General features: G+C 45.5%; 1 protein-coding gene across 1 annotated transcript; it reads left to right on the forward strand.

Annotated features, from left to right (window-relative positions):
* Nucleotides 1-780: 780 nt before the first annotated feature.
* Nucleotides 781-15,961, forward strand: LOC131289606 (non-canonical poly(A) RNA polymerase protein Trf4-1-like). Its single transcript, XM_058318898.1, has 6 exons — nucleotides 781-1,601; nucleotides 12,186-12,364; nucleotides 12,438-12,884; nucleotides 12,964-13,098; nucleotides 14,122-14,897; nucleotides 14,994-15,961. The coding sequence occupies exons 1-6, from the start codon at nucleotides 877-879 to the stop codon at nucleotides 15,864-15,866; spliced, it is 3,135 nt and encodes a 1,044-aa protein (XP_058174881.1). The 5' UTR covers nucleotides 781-876; the 3' UTR covers nucleotides 15,867-15,961.
* Nucleotides 15,962-16,389: the final 428 nt, after the last annotated feature.

The following is a 16,389-nucleotide window of genomic DNA, read 5'->3' on the forward strand; positions in this document are numbered from 1 at the left end:
TTTGGGATCTTGTGTGGTGAGGACAGTGGAAATACTACGTACGATCAGAAGAGAGGTTAAATCGTCAAAATTTTACTCTCGATCATCCTATCAATCCGTTGCACATCGCTAAGAAGGGTGTCGCCCCATTCCTTGGTTCACAACAACGGATCGATCCTCGTAGCTGGTTTACTCCAGGCACCATCGACCGCACCGTGTTACGAGGGATAACGGCTAGTACGGTGCGTGCTCGGTTGGAAGGCAAGGTGGTGCGACGAGCAGAAGCTTTCTACACGCTTCAGCGCTCCGGAGTTTCCTCCTTACGCAAGTGACGGTTCAATCTTATTCCATTTAGAGCTTAAAACAAGGGCAGAGTGTTTCACAATCGAAATATATATAGTTAATCATGTGATACACGTGTGTGAAATCATATAAGCTAAAAGTAGACATATTAAGCGCGAAAAGTGTTGTGTCTGCAGCGGCAAAGTTTAACGGCCAAATTTGTGCTGTGTATATGTGTGTAGTTTTAAAAAGTTATATCTACCAGTTATTACTCTCGGTTACACGTAGGCTACACATTTCCATTATTGATAAGCAAAAGTTCAGTTGTGTAGAAAGTAAGTAGCATTAGCGGAATTCGTTTGGTGCATACGTAAGGGACCCATAGTGATAGAGTTGTTTATCATTGGTGCACATATCCAACGTCTGGAAGTAGGAAGTTGAACCGAAAGTTTGGGTTCGGCATAGTGGAATTAAAACGAAAAAGGAATCCGATAGTTGTTCCGTACGTGGCAGAAAAGTAGATTCACCAAAAGACGACGGTGTGGTTTTTGTGCTCGTATTCTTACGGACCAAGGGGGAAATCATTTCCCTCGGCGTGCTAGCAAAGGGCACACTATGGATCCGGCTGTCGCATGGTACCAGGAGGAGCAGGAAGGTCCATCGATGGCCGTCTGGCTGCGAATCTGGGAAACGAACTCTGAACTGTACTCGCTGAACGCCAACTACGGCCCGGGCAGCAACGGTGGAAGTGGACCGGAGGGCCCCAAGGGTCCCCGAGGAAGCGCCGGTGGTGGTGCAGGCGAGCAAAACAACAACAACAACAACAACAGCAATCTTCAGCAAACGTCCCCCACCGGTGTGGAAGGAAACGGTAAAACGATCGGCAACAGTAACGCTAGCACCGGCCCTCCAAACGCCGGCGGTGGTGGTAACGCAGCCCTCGCAACCAGTGGCAGTAACGCACCCGTAATGGCGGGTGGCGGAAACGGAACCAACCAGAGCACCACCACTGCCAACAACGGGAGCAATAGTAGTAGCAACACCAACAACAATATCAACATCACCAGCAGTGGTGCGAACGGAGGCGAGATGATAACGAGTGGTGGTACCGGTGCGGGCGGCAATGGAGGCCCGAATGGGGCCGGCAAGGGTGGCAGCGGGGGCGGTCTAGTCAGCAGCGAGAAGAACTACAATCCGGTGCGCAAGAAACTGGGCAGTATGATGACCGACAACAAGGCCAGCACATTTAACATGAACAAGCAGCAGCATCGACTGATCGGCGTGCACGGCGGATGTCCCTGGCGGCCGCCGGGCTTCAAGTACGGTCGAGGCATTGTCGGGTAAGTGGGAGATCATGCCCGGAGTACGCCCTTTAAAAAAGGGTTAATTCTTTCTCCGCAGCTCTAACACCTTTCCAACGTTCGTAATGCCAGTGCAGATTCGCCAAGTCTCTGCAATATGGCACTGAAACTCGTATATGAAGGTGGTGGCCGTGGTTATCCGCGCTTGTGTGGAACGAAAATATTACGCTTCTTTTATCTTATCTCGGTCCGCTGGGTGGTTTTGAACGGCTGGAACATTGGCTGTCCAGTTTGTGTTATTATTTTTTGCCGGCCCTCTCCGGAAGGTCCAAATTTTTCGGTTAACTGCGACGTTTCCTTCCAAATTTTGCTTACAGATATTTTTCCCTCGCCCCCCCTTATTTTCAAGTTCATACTACATGACGGTCGCGAGAGTTGTAGGGTGTTAACAGCTGGCTACAGACGTGGTCGTGTCTCGTACTTCTTCCCGTTGGGCGATGAGGAACTTTTGGGTAGCGGGGTTTCATGTTTTGAAGCCGTGGCGCGGATAACGGGTGCGCAAATGAAACGCAGTTTGTGACTAGCACTGTATGTAGGAGCAAATTGTTGGAGGAGGATGTTGGTTTGTTGTGGCATAAAGAATCATTGTAAGGCATCGGGTGGATAAGAATAAGCGGGTAAATGTGGGGACCGCGAGAGGAGGAACGACTTAAAAGAAAGAAAATAAAACATTTTCGGTATGTTGTGATGGTGTTTATACCCTCCTGACCTTCGCCACTGTTGTATCACGACGTAGCCTATGACCACTCCTATGTTCCTTTGTAGCAGTCAAAGAAAAATGACGCGAATGTGTGCATGCACCTCTTGTTTCATCACATTTCGGTGCTGATAGTGGCCAGCACCACCAGTCCGGTTGGTAGCGGATGTTGTAAGAAGAAATTTCACTGCTCTGGATGAAGAACTGTATCAAAATACTTCTATTGCCACTTGTATCAAGCTTGGTACAATCGAAAACGTGCATGGCACGAACGTTTTGCGCATTATTGAACAGATCAATGAAGTTCCCCAATTTCCAACTGCTACGAGAAACGGTGAATTTGGGTGAAGTTCTGTAGAGATTGGTTGCCAGATGCAAGAGAGCCAAATGTTCCTTCACGGACAAGCACACACACGGGGAGAGTGGAAAGGATGCACCCACTGTTTTGTGTTCAGCTTTTGCCACTGATAAGACGGATCGTGATATTATACAATTGTTGTTTTTTTTTGTTGTGCGATGGTGTAAATTGTGGCCGCAAAACACGCGGCACTTGTTTTGCGGGGTAATAGCTTGTAATGCCTACTACGTACGCACCGATAAGGCCGCATGTGACTGTGATAATTCATCTCGCTGGGGTTTGGTTTTCCCTCTTCTGAATGAGTGTATGATATATTACGACTAATTAATAGTATCGTGCTTGTGACGCACTTAATTTGGTTTGATTAAAAACATTACCGTAAGTTGCTTGTCCATTTCTTTGTTATTGACCCTATTTAAAAGTTTGCTGGAGAAAACATTTGTTGTGAAATTCCCCCCAGAAAAGAAGAAGGATAGATGGCACTTAACATTTTCAAATCACTTTAGCATTTAGACAACTTGGTATTTAACCGGTCAAAACAGGCTCCAATGTTAGTTTGTGTTATAAGTATATCTATCCTCACATTTGTAGCATCACTTCCATCTCCTTATCTTTTATTGTGATCCTCTTGTCAGCAGTAGTGTCGCTGTGGTAATAAGAACTTTCCAGATTTAATATTACCTAAGTATTGAAATCTTTATCTAACACTGAAGTGAACCAATTCGTCAACCTTCCCGCTTATCAATATAGAAATCAATGATTTTTATGTTTTGCGCAAATGTTGGCACGCTCTTTTCCCATACATACATTGTGTTTAACCTTTTGGTCGAACGACGTTTAGTATGGTTCCTCCTTCCACGCCGAGTGCTGACTGATCTCGCGTTCTCAAGGTCTTCCCCCGGTGCTGGTGGTGGTGGTGGTGGATGGCGTATGACATTCCATCTTTTAATATCATCCAGTTGTGCGTTTATTTTTCCTTTTTTTCTACCCACATTCCCTTCCCCAGTGCCGCCGCTACATGCTCATCATCCCATGCATGCGCCCGCCCGTATGTGTTGCAGTTTTTGTGTCGGGTCTTGCTCTTTTTCTTGTTTTTCTCCCAACCTTCGGCTTGATCGGCCGGCCCTGCTGTTGCTACCCCAATCTTCTTGACGGTGTCGGCGGCTGTCTCGTGCCAGTGCCGTACGCAAGAAGCCGCGGAAGAAGAGTGGGAAAATGTCAGAAGATTAGCAGCTCGTGCGCACGCGGATTATTTCGCGCCGGGTTCTATAATCAGCAGGGGTGGCGCGCGCGTTGGTGGTTTTGCGGACCTGTTCGCGTTTCCGATTCACCGCTACGGGGGCCCAGTTTGCAGCGACCGTGCTCTCGCAAACATTTGTCCCGAGGCAACGCAGCTTTCCTCATTCTGCTGGCGCGTTAAATGTTTGGGTTGTGAACTTTTAGAAGCCCATTTGAAAATCCGTTTCTTCCTTGAATTCAATTCACACTGGTTGGAAGTGAAATACGATAGTGCTTTCATTTTTCAGTGTCCCACTACCGGTTACGGGTCGGTTCGAGATCGTGATACAGTTGGCAATGATACACCCGAACTGTCCCGTGCACCTCGTTTGGCCCGTCCTTGCAACGTTTCCAAATCGACGATCGCTTCACTAACAAGACGCGCGTCCGCGTCTGTATGTGCTCCCTTATCATTAGCATGTGGCAGCTAATGCTGTGGGAAATCTAACACTGCTTTACTTACCGTACACTCTTTTTTTGGTTTGCTTCCACTTTGGACGTCCTATTTTTCTCAGCCTCCTCTTCCTTACTTACCCAACTTGGTATTTAACTGGACAAAACATGCTCCAATGTTCGTTTGCGTCATAAGTATTTGGAGGCCGTGAGATCAAGCGAGATGCATTTAAAATCAATAATCGATCAATAATCGGTATAGGATTTAATAACCAACGCCGCCCTGTCACGATCGACTATTTGTGGTAACGATTTCATTTCGATTTGATTCGATTTTTCTCATTTTAACGCCCGCCGGTGGCGCTGGAGCCATTACCGCAGACATGAGGAAAGGAAACATGATGTGAAGTTATATTTTTTTCGTTGAAGCGTACGAGATACATTTTTCAATATTTTTGATGTTGCAGCATATGTACTCTATACGAGTTTGATTTAGCTCATACATTTATTTACACTTCTATTTTGTCCTGTTAAAGTTGTTCATAACATTATTTTTGCAATGACAAAATTTTGTTTTTATTTGTTACATATTTGTTACATAAATGAACATTTCAAAAAAGTGTGTAAAAGTCATGCACAAAGTTCGATAGACACGTTTCACCTTAAAAAAAATATTGGGGTTGGAAGGTTCCAGTTGGAAGGTCCAGCAGTGCTAGTGTTAAAAAAACCTTTGTTTACATACTGGAGTTTCAGTTGCAGTGAACTGTTTTTAAAATATAATTTGGCAAAAGAAAAGATCAGATACGGTTTAATAAAATAATACTAAATTTTGATCCTATTAAATGAAGATTAAAAATGAAAGCATACTCGAACACAAAATAAATAAATTTGACAGTATAGGATCTATCGACTAAAAAGACTTGCATGCATTGCAAAAAAATGCATTTATAGGACTACACGTATAAACAGTGAGGCATTAGATCAATCATCTTACGTTGCTAAGAGGCAGCTATCCACTAAGAGGGACTGTCTCAGCCTGTGTATCACTATCGTTTACCACTATCAATTTTTCGTGTTTCCCTCTGCATGGGATTGCGATGATTTAGAAATTTGCCGATTGACGTCTTAAAAGCGCGGTTTGCTAGGAGAAGCTAGGTTGAAATTGTTTGGTACACGGTAACGTCAAAAGCAGCAGAGCTAATCAGATGAGTAAATAAACCCCCAGCATCACCACCATCACCACCACCACCGCTACCACTATCGTCATCTTGACTATGCAGTAGAGTATCATTGACAGGCACCATGGCCAAATTTTAACTTTATCTCCCACCGACTCTCCTATATATATATTTTTTTTGTAGGCGTCGATGTACTTGAGTTGTTCCTTCAGAACACTTCGAAAACACGTACAATTATCCCCGTCCCACTAGCGGAGTCTACCCAGTTATGTAATATTTTAAAATTATCAACGGCCAGGTGGATTAATGTATGAAATTGCATAATACACCACTGGTTCGTTATCGTGGAACACTTGTAGGAGATAAAAAACATTACCTCACGCCTCACGGAAGTGGAGGATGCGTGTGTTTTTTCGAAAGAAACGATGTTGACCTATTTACCAAACTGGCCGAGCTCCCAACTGTAGGCCAAGAATATAAAATCATACTTGCCATGGGTTGTTGTAAAAACCAACCTTATTTTTATGTACTTCAAAACGACGGCCCCCGAGAGATAGAAGGTGACAGTTTGAGTGTCATTGCAAAATGGTCGCAGCAACCGGCCCCCTGCCCCCCCACCAGCCAACCCACCTTACCGGGCGTTACGGTGGTGTTGTTTTTCGACGAGAATTGTTTCGCGAAAATATGTCGTCCCGTCGTGAGGCGGAAGGATAGTTGAGTGGGGTTGGGAGGGAGGGGAAGGGTCCGAGACGTGAGATTATAAAATGTATTTGGCATAGTGCGTTGTCGCATTTACAACAGCTCCCGATGGGTTTGCTTCTCCACACCTCCTCCCTCCTGATAGTGGTGGCAGTTGTGTGGTGTCACCGAGATCGTTTCGTATGCGATCGTCCGAAGCGAAACAAACACGATTAGAGATGATCCACCATATCGGTGGTTCGGTTCTATCTATCTATCCATCCATCCATCTAACTCTGTGGCCCATTCACGAATACACATACACACAAGCACTCTTCCGTCGTGCCCGCTGTCAGCCGCGTCCGCCGTCCTTGTCGTTTTGATGAACCGGAAACGATATGATCTCGTTTCGCGCGCGACAACGGCCACTCTGCGACCGGCAGAATGTGGTCGGCATTGTGACGTCACGCTGGCTGAACTCTGGCAGTCACGAAGCGACGTTCGAAGGGGCGGGGGAAAGGAGAATGGTGGCTGTTGTTGGTGTTGGGTGCATATTTTAGCTAGACACTGTCCTCATCTTGCCGTGGTGTGCACGATAGGTTTGATTGTCACCAATGTTCCGTTTGAGATTATGCTAAAACATTTACAAATATCAGTAAATATCCGGTTTCTTCGTCTGTCGAGATCAATGTTGGTTTTCGGCGATGAAAGATGTCTGTAGATTCTGCTAATATTGTTCAACTGCCCAACAGCTAGACAGCTAGTTTTTGCAGTGTTTCTTGGTCAACACTTTAACTGCCATTGGTTTTGGACAAAAAGCCCTGCTCTTAGATGGAAAAAAATAGTTCCGACTACTACAAAGATGTGGAAAGATATCTAGTGATAAAGCTTAGTATACAATAACACTAGAATACTATTGCTGAATCTTCCCCGAATGCTTTGTAAGGGTCATTTCGACCCCTATTTTTAAAACGCTATACCTTCACTGTTTTTGAAGATTTTTCAAATCCGTAAACTGTTACTTTTTAATACAATTGTTGATTAATCTTTTGGCGTTTTTAAATTTTTTAATCCACTTCATCATTCCGCTAGCTCGGAATGATTGTAGCTTTGGATTTTAAGAAAAACCTTATTTTTGTGGAAAATATTCAGCCGTTTTCGAGATGTTAAAATCGGAAATTGCGTTGGGGTCAAAATGACCCCAATTTGGATTCTAGTGTTAAACAGCAAATCGTTATTAGCATTGTCTGCCTGTCTGTAAAATTAAAAAATAATATCTGAATGTGTAGAATTAACTACAGTAAAATAGTCACACACACAATAGCGTTCAATGTGAAAAATGAATATGTTTAAAAGATCTTCGAAAACAAACCGGAACATCATCAAACAGCAGAGTTGGTCAGACACTCACTCTCTGGGTTACGTGGCCAAATAAGCATTTTAACATCATTGATATGAACAATTATGTTTCTTCTAAATGCGTGCTTGTCTTCTAAATTTGATATGATAATAATTTTAAACAGTTTATTGGGGATGAGTTTGTTTTTGAAATGTTATCACTGAGTTTTTTCGCCCTCAAAAGGTGCATTTTACTTCCCGTTTATCTTTATCGGTCAATCCGGTAGACTAGAGCGTTCTTGATCCTGCCTTAACTGACCAACAAATTGTGCCGATGGCCAACGTGTATCACATTGTGACGCGTGGGACTAAATGCTGACCTCCGCTCGACCATCGTTTACATCCATGCATGGATGTTCTGTTGGAATTAGATTTTGCTGTGATAGCAAGGGTAGCAAATATGTTTTCTTCATTGTTTACCGGGTTTACTTTTTTTTTCACCCTTCATCCATCCAGTTTCCGCTGGGTTGGGGAAAGAGAGTGGGCCGGTCACGTGGCGTGTCACTAGACGGCGCGCGGGAAGCTTCATCAGCGATGCCTATATACCGGGTGGCGAATGGTGGGGCGGACGGTGGTGTGCATAATTGGCCCCGATGTAGAAGGCAATTACAGGGAGCTTTTGGTTTTGGACGAGTGCTGTTAAGTGTAATAATTGAAACGCTTCGCTTCTACGCGCTGCCCTGTGTGTGCCTAACGATCCGGTACGAACGGCGAGTCCCCGACCGCCAATCATCCCACCCCGTCCCCGTTGGGGCCGAATTGAGGGAGAGTAAGTCACGAGTGTGTGATGGTACTGCTTCCAGGAACGCCGGTTTGCACTCATGAGGAACACCAAACCCACGTGGTGTGTAGTGGGCCCCCTCGGAGGGTCTTGGCGTGTTCATGCAGTTTTCATTAACTTTAGCCTCTGCTGCATGGTTTCTAATGGTCGGCAACCAACCACCCTTTTGCCTAGAAGGAGGAAAAAAGGGGTGTTTGGTGGGGGGGGATGCATAAGTTGTGGTGCCGCGGCTTTCGGGGTTTGATGCGTGTCATTGCATGATTGTTTTTACAGTTTCCTCGAGTGAAAGTTTTGGTTTGGCCCGTTTTCCGGTTTCGCGAGTCCACCTAAGTTACTCCATCAAAACTTGTACAAACCATAACCAGGATGCACATTCGTGACACTTCATAATGCGAAGAATGCACCGCTTAGAACAACATCGGTTGGTCTTGTACTTTTTTCTTTTCGCTGGAAAATACCCCATCACGCCGTTGTCGGACGTCAAAGGGAAGCCTTGTTGATGTTCCAGTGTGTGACGGTTGTAAGCGGTCGTCGGTTAGCGGAATTATTACCGTTCGCCCGCGAACAGTCAACACTGCAGGGCCGTGTTGCGTTCTCCGCGCACCCAGACATTGGCCAACGGGGGGGGACATGTGTTTATCCAGCTGCGCCCGTGTCTTCTTCGGATGCCATAATATTATCGTGTTTTCAGTGTTTGTGCTCCCGCTTGCTTTCTTTCCCCCGCCGTGCATAGCAGAAACACTGCAATTTGACTTCGATCGCGAATACGTCTGTCGCATACCGCGAACCACCAATGATCTTGTTAAGGCGTTATCACTTCCTATTTGGCCGCTAATTCCCACCGTTCAACGTCACTCGCTGCCGTGCGAGCAGGATTCGACACATTGGCTCACATTTCTCATCCAATCGTTTGTCCTTTGTTTATTTTTTTTTCACTTCGGTTTGTTGTTAGGATAAACATCCTTCTGCTTCTAGAGAGGATTTTTGTTTCTCTGTGTTCTGTGAGAAAGTAGTAGAAGAATATATACATGACCATTTCAGTTGCAAATATTTTTACACGATAAAGGATGAACATTTTTGCATTTGCTATTTTCTATTTTCTAAGTTGTCCCAAAAAATATGGGCAATCAAACATTACAATGGGTTCAAATAAAATCACAAATAAACTATTTACCGTAAAATGCATTTGTAGGAACTGCTACCGTGTGGTTTTTGTTGTGCAAGTTTCTATCCTATCCACCTAACCATTGGCCAGTTGTTAGACACGCCAAATGCACACAAACTCACGTCGTCATCGTCTCTGGCGTCGCATATCGCCGGCCGGAAACGCATTGTGTGAATGGATGCAATGCTTTCGTTTTGACGTGCACTGCCTAATCACTGGACCATTTTTATTTATGGTCTGCATTAGGGCTTGCCCCGTCGGTCGCTCTCTTTTGTTTCACTCTCTCTCTTTTTATCTTTAGCCCAAGAGTGTAAACTGGTGTGGCCTTACTTTTTTGGAACGCGATTCCGCGATTGCTGCTTCTTGTGTGTGGTTCGCTAGCTTTTATGTTTCACTGTGGCACACAATGGACGCTGCAAGAAGGAAGCAATTGAACGGCCGACAACGAAAGACACACGACGACGTTGTATGCACTTTGCTCGACGATGAAGGCGGCCGTTCGTTTGACGTTGCTCCGTTTCGGCGTGGTGGCTTTCTCCGCAACTCTTTCCCTTCTTTTAATTTTTTAACCACTTTGCAACGATTTTATCTCCCAATATCTCGCTTGCTCGCTCGTCGAAACGGGCCAGAGCCCGCTGCGCTACTCCGTTTGCGTTTTATATGACGGTTCTTCCGTGCTTGATAAATAATTAATTATTTCGTAGGAAACCTCTAGCCGGTTTTTTTTTCTAGCGCGAAGAAAGATAGAGGAAACAGGAGAGAAAGTGAGAAAAATATGTTAAACTGTATTTGATTAACACAAATAATTCGGAAAGTTTGGTTTTGGATGATATCGGAGAACGATCAATCAGAAAAGCTTGAAATGAACTGTGCGATACATAAAGATGCACCACTGGGATTGGCCCTCGATGGGAGAAGGTGTAAAGAAACTGCAATCCGGGCTTTTACCTGGTATAATTACTTTACATCAAATCAAATGTTCCTAATTCGACAATCGCTGTTAAACAAAACAAATCTCATTTTTAGCCAGCATTTGATTCGGATGGCCAAAGTGGCGGTATCATTTGTTCGTACCTTTTCGCGCAACGGTGTAATTAAATGAACAGGTGGCCTCGAATGCTGCAAAGCTACCTGTTTCGCCTGACGCTGAAAATTCCCCGTTTTGGCCGCGTGTGATAAATTGGTGTAGATAGCGGAAAAAACGTAGGCTTACGGTTTACCGCTTTTTCGCTATCGCTTAAATGTTGATTATGGGGTCAGAAGGTAGTTTGATAAAAAAACGCGAGGCATGATTGAACTGATGATTTTAAACACAGATTGCACAAATGCCAAAAATATTGACGTATTAATGTGTCCCAGTTATTTTAATTAACATTTTTGATATAAAACAACCCGTGGTAGAATGAAAGCGTACTCATTTCCACGAAAAGCCCAAATTAAGTTCGATCTTAAATGTCTTTCGTGTGCGGTATGATCGCGTACCTCTTGATACCTTACATGGCGCTAAGATCGTTTTGTACGATATTGGAACCGACGCTCGTACCACCTCGGACGGTTGAGGGAACTATTCGCGAAAAGATTGGAACTGGCGAGTGGACAGACGCGTGCACCGTTCGTTCTACGAGGACTCACTGTAATGCTTTAAAAAATAAGGAATTACGCGATCGCCGCTTGCGTAAGAGCCGCTTCTTGCGTCTGTGAATCATCAGTAGTTGAATTTTTTCTGGCCTGCAACATTTTGCTTCGTAACTTGCCAGCGCACCAAAGCGGGCCAGCATGCCGAGGAGGTTTGTTTATGAAAATGGTTCCCTACACAAAGCAAAGGTCGTCGCCGAACGCCGCGTGGTCAACATTCCCGGTCGCGCTTCTCCGTTTACAATAACCATTCATGATTGTTCCATGTTGGTATTTTCGGTGCGTGTAATGTACGAATCTTTTGCACACTAGCTATCAGTGTTCGACACACTCTGGGGAACGCAGGGAGCGGTCATAGCAGACGTCGAATTCTTCCTCCTCTAGCGCATGAGAACCGGCGCAGTTCAGCATTAGCCGGACTGCGGAGATGTGATCATCCGGTCGTTTATCACACCGTCTGGTGTTGGCGAATGTGTGGCATGGTGTAGTCACCGAGCAAAACGTGTTTTAAATTTTCCATCCGAAGGTCATCCGGTGGCGAGGTATCAGAAACGGTGGAAGAGCAGAAAAACAAACAAATGATCTTTTAAAATGTGAGACTGGGACAATCGTTTATCGTTGTGGTTTAAAAGGAGTATACCTAGTTTAACTTACTAAACCGACATTTATGTTTGATTTGAAAATATAATTTAAAAGTAGCTAGTGCTGCTAGTGACAAATTAAAGGAAGCCTGCTAGCGTCACTGCGACTGATCAGAGAAGGCTCTGTTTAGTGAGTTTATGAAGTTAGTTGATACAAAGATTGAGGTGCACACGGGAATTGGTCGAAAAATGACATATTCCAAAGCAACACTATTTACTTGGTTGATTGATTGACCGTTAGCTCCTAATTAATAAATATCTTCTACGAAAAATGGTTTCGTTTGTTATGTTGATAACAAAAGTAATTACATTTTACCTTCCCAATTAATAGTTTTCTCTTTAATTTTATGTTTACCTACAGATTACACCAAGAAATAGAACAGTTCTTTGCACACATGATCCCAACCCCAACCGAACACAGCCTACGGGTAATGGTTGTGAACCGGATAGAACAGATCGTGCTGAATCTCTGGCCATCGGCTCGCGTAGAGATGTTCGGCTCTTTCCGCACCGGGCTTTACTTACCAACGAGCGATATCGGTATGTAGTAGCTGCGATCCGCGAACTATGATGACCACCGTTCCACTAACGTGTCCCACTTTCGGTTCCACAGACTTGGTTGTGATCGGACAGTGGGAAAAGCTGCCCCTCCGGACGCTCGAAATGGAGCTGATCAACCAGGGCATCGCGGAAACGAACTCCGTCCGGGTGTTGGACAAAGCGTCCGTGCCAATCGTGAAGCTGACCGACCGGCAGACGCAGGTCAAGGTGGACATTTCGTTCAACATGGAATCGGGTGTGCAGTCGGCGAAGTTGATCAAGGGCTACAAGCGCGACTATCCGGTGCTGGAGAAGCTGGTGCTAGTGCTGAAGCAGTTTCTGCTGCAGCGCGACCTTAACGAGGTGTTCACCGGTGGTATCTCGTCCTACTCGTTGATCCTGATGTGCATCAGCTTCCTGCAGCAGCATCACCGGAAGCCGAACAGCTTTTCCAATCTCGGTGTGCTGCTGATCGAGTTCTTCGAGCTTTACGGGCGCAAGTTTAACTATATGAAAATCGGTACGTTCACCCGACTCCAATTGGGAAGTTTGAGTTTCGGCTTATTGTTGTTACGCTTATCTTGTTTGTGCTCGTGCAGGAATAAGCGTGAAAACGGGACGATACATACCGAAGGAGGAACTGCAGCGTGAAATGATCGATGGCCATCGGCCGAGCTTGCTGTGCATAGAGGATCCATTGACTCCTGGCAATGACATTGGGCGTTCATCATATGGTAGGTCTAAAGGGATATATTATAGCGAATTTATTCACTATGCGGCTGAAGACACCCGACCGGTAGCGCCGGTTAGAAAACCACTTCATGAGCGCCGGGGCTCACCACCTCGATGGCGTGGGTTCGAATCCCAACCGAGATCGGACCCTCCCCTGTACGAGAGGGCTGACTATCTACGTACACATAGGGTAAAAAGTCTCGTAAACTCATTAACGGGCAGGCATGACCAACACGGTCGTTACGCCACGAAGTCTGAGACACATGACATTACATTTCGTTTAACACGTACCAGTAGCGAATCGATATATGTAATTTCCTTTGGTCTCAAAACCGTAACGTGAGGCTTTGTTCGATTTGCGGCGGGGATACAATTTTGACTCCGTTATAGTGATTGATGAAGGAAAATCTTCATCTTGCTCTATGCAACGGTGGGGGGTACCATGGCTTTGTTTTTCATTTCGACTTTTGTCTCTGACAAACTAAAACAGAAGCGATCGATTGGATTCATATGCAACTAGTTTGTTGCTAAACCATTAGATAAACGATCGTAAATTTTGGTTGGAAAAAGATTAATCTGCACCCTTCAACTTTCTTCAACACTTCAACAACCATAATAATTCATGCTAAACAAAGCTTATCCTCGTGATCCGAAAAATTCCGAGATGTGTGCTATGTGCTACAAAACATGGCATGAAACTGCAAAACGCTAACAAGAAAAAATATTATAAAAACAAAAACTTTCTGTACGAAATGTCTGCAATCGTCACAAATGTGTGTTAAACAGAAAAATTGAAAAAAAAACTAAACTGAAAGTTTATTCCATTGATTAAGATTTGGAAAAGTTACACTTCATACAACATCAATTAATTAATCAATTGATATTCCCACGATCAGAGAGATATCGAGTTGTTTCATATAAATAATATTGCATCGTTGTTATTACGTATGATTGAAAATATTGAACTATTAATAAACAATATTATGATGTAGAATACATTTGATAATGATTTTTGCTCGTTTTAGGTGCACTACACGTGAAGCAAGCTTTTGAGTACGCCTATATCGTACTTATGCAAGCCGTGCTGCCGATAGACAAGAATCTGAATGACTGTAACCGCCAGAGTATACTCGGCCGGATAATACGCGTGACGGACGAGGTGATCGAGTATCGCAAGTGGATACGGGACACTTTCGAGGGAAGACTGATTCGGCAACCGGCAACCAACAACAGCTTACCACTGTCAACGACGGTGCTCATTAGTGACCAGCACTACCTACCGATTCTACAACAGCAGCAACAACAAAACACACGCCATTTACCTCAGCAACAGCAGCAGCAGCCACAGCAGCAGGTTCTCCACCACCAGCAGCAACATGCCCCGTACACCCGAGTCTACTACACCCGAAGACCGAGCACATCAAGCGTAGAACTGTCCGAGGAGAGTATGGACAGCGATGGGGGTGGTGACGGCTGCAACAACTGCAGGGTGGTCCGTGATACCTCGCCGTCGTCCGGCTTGACCCAGTCGCCCCCGGGTGAACTGTACGACGTGCAAGGAGGCACACAGAACGTTACCGGCCCAACGATCATGATGGTGCCGGCCCATCTGGCCTCCACAGCATCCCATTCACACGACATGCTGATAGAGGAGAACAACATGCTCAACATGGCCCACCACCAGCAGCAGCAGCACCACCAGCACCAGCAGCACCCGCCCCAACAGCAACAGCAACAGCAGCAGCAACAACTGTCCGATCCTAACGCAATCGGCGACAGTCAGGTGATCAACTACAACAACGTAAGTAATAAGCGAGCGGCGCCCCGCAACACGATGATGAAGCATTTGCGGAAGATGCACGTTCCCAATGTGCCGGTTTGTTTTACCTCTCGGTAGATGAACAATCGTCGCGTAATTCTACCGTCGCCTAATCAGCAGTCGAACCAGCACCACCAACCGACTGTCGGCGGAAAGGGTGGTGGCGGTGGTGGTGGTCCGTACAATCGTGCCAGCGCGGAACGCCTCCTCACGAAAAGTGCAAGCGGGAACGGTTTGATGGTGAACAGCAGCCAGAACAATAGTAATAATAATGATAACAATATTCACGGCAATAGTGGGACACAACACCTAAGTACCACCGCCCACCACCTCCACTCGAGCAGCGGTCTGGTGCGGCACAATAGTAGTAAACATCGCCACCGATCGGCGATGCATGGCGTGGTCGTCGGTCCCAGCTCTTACCAATCGATGGCAGGAGGCTGTGGGGGTGGTGGTGATGGGAACGTCCTGAGTAGTTTTAACAACAATAGCATGCATAGCAGCAGTAGCAATCGAAATAGTTCAGCCGACATGATTTTACAGGACGAAAATAGTCTGCTCAGCGAACCGACGATGGGCGCGACGAAACTGCTGCCTGCCGGGGTAGGCTCGAATGTGATCATGCTAACTGGAGCCACTAACCGGAATAGTAGTGCTGGTGTTGTGCTGGGCTCGGCCGGTAATCTGAAGTTCCACATAGCCGACGATGATGGTAGGTGTGGAATTAGGAGTAGTTGTTTTCGTAGTGCTAGCAACGGCAAAAAGTCCTCCCACAGTTCGTCCAAGCGCAAGAAGAACAACTCACCGGGTGACAAAAATAGGCTGATAAGCAGCGATGGTGTTGCTGGTGGTGCTGGCATTGGATCGACGGGACCAACGGGGATCAATTTCGGACTTTCTTCGGGTGGTAGTGTTGTGACGGTATCGGGCGCCGCGCTCGACGGACGATGATAGCAATCGGTGGTGGGCGGGTTCCTTCTGGGACGGTCTTACTACTACTGTCACTACTGAAATAGAGATAGTAGGGAGTTGTGTGCATCATCGTATCGTAGGTTGTTAACCAAATGATGCAACAACAACATCAAAAATGTTTGTGATCCACAAAGAGGAGGGTAGAATGGGCCATACTGCCGCAAACCAACCCAAAAGGCCAAAAGTCCAAGAAAAAAAAAAAATATGTATTTGGGAGAATACACCCCCAGCATCAACGCAGGTTGTCGAGAGACACACGGACGGTGTGGTAGACCACAGTGGCGAGAGATTATTTAAGTGCCCCGTTCTTTTTCGTTTTTTTAACTTTCACTCAATAGCGAAGCTAAATCATCGATCATTACTCTTCTAGGATTAGTCAGACTACGTTGTGTTACTAGTATCGTTATTAATAGTTCTACATTCTCTTACACTCCGGTTTAACGCGTACTGCCCCGTACACAATCACTTTCACATCGACATTTCGATGTCCAATGCCCGGCAT

This window comes from Anopheles ziemanni, chromosome 3 (assembly GCF_943734765.1).
Source record: "Anopheles ziemanni chromosome 3, idAnoZiCoDA_A2_x.2, whole genome shotgun sequence".
Lineage (NCBI taxonomy): Eukaryota > Metazoa > Arthropoda > Insecta > Diptera > Culicidae > Anopheles > Anopheles ziemanni.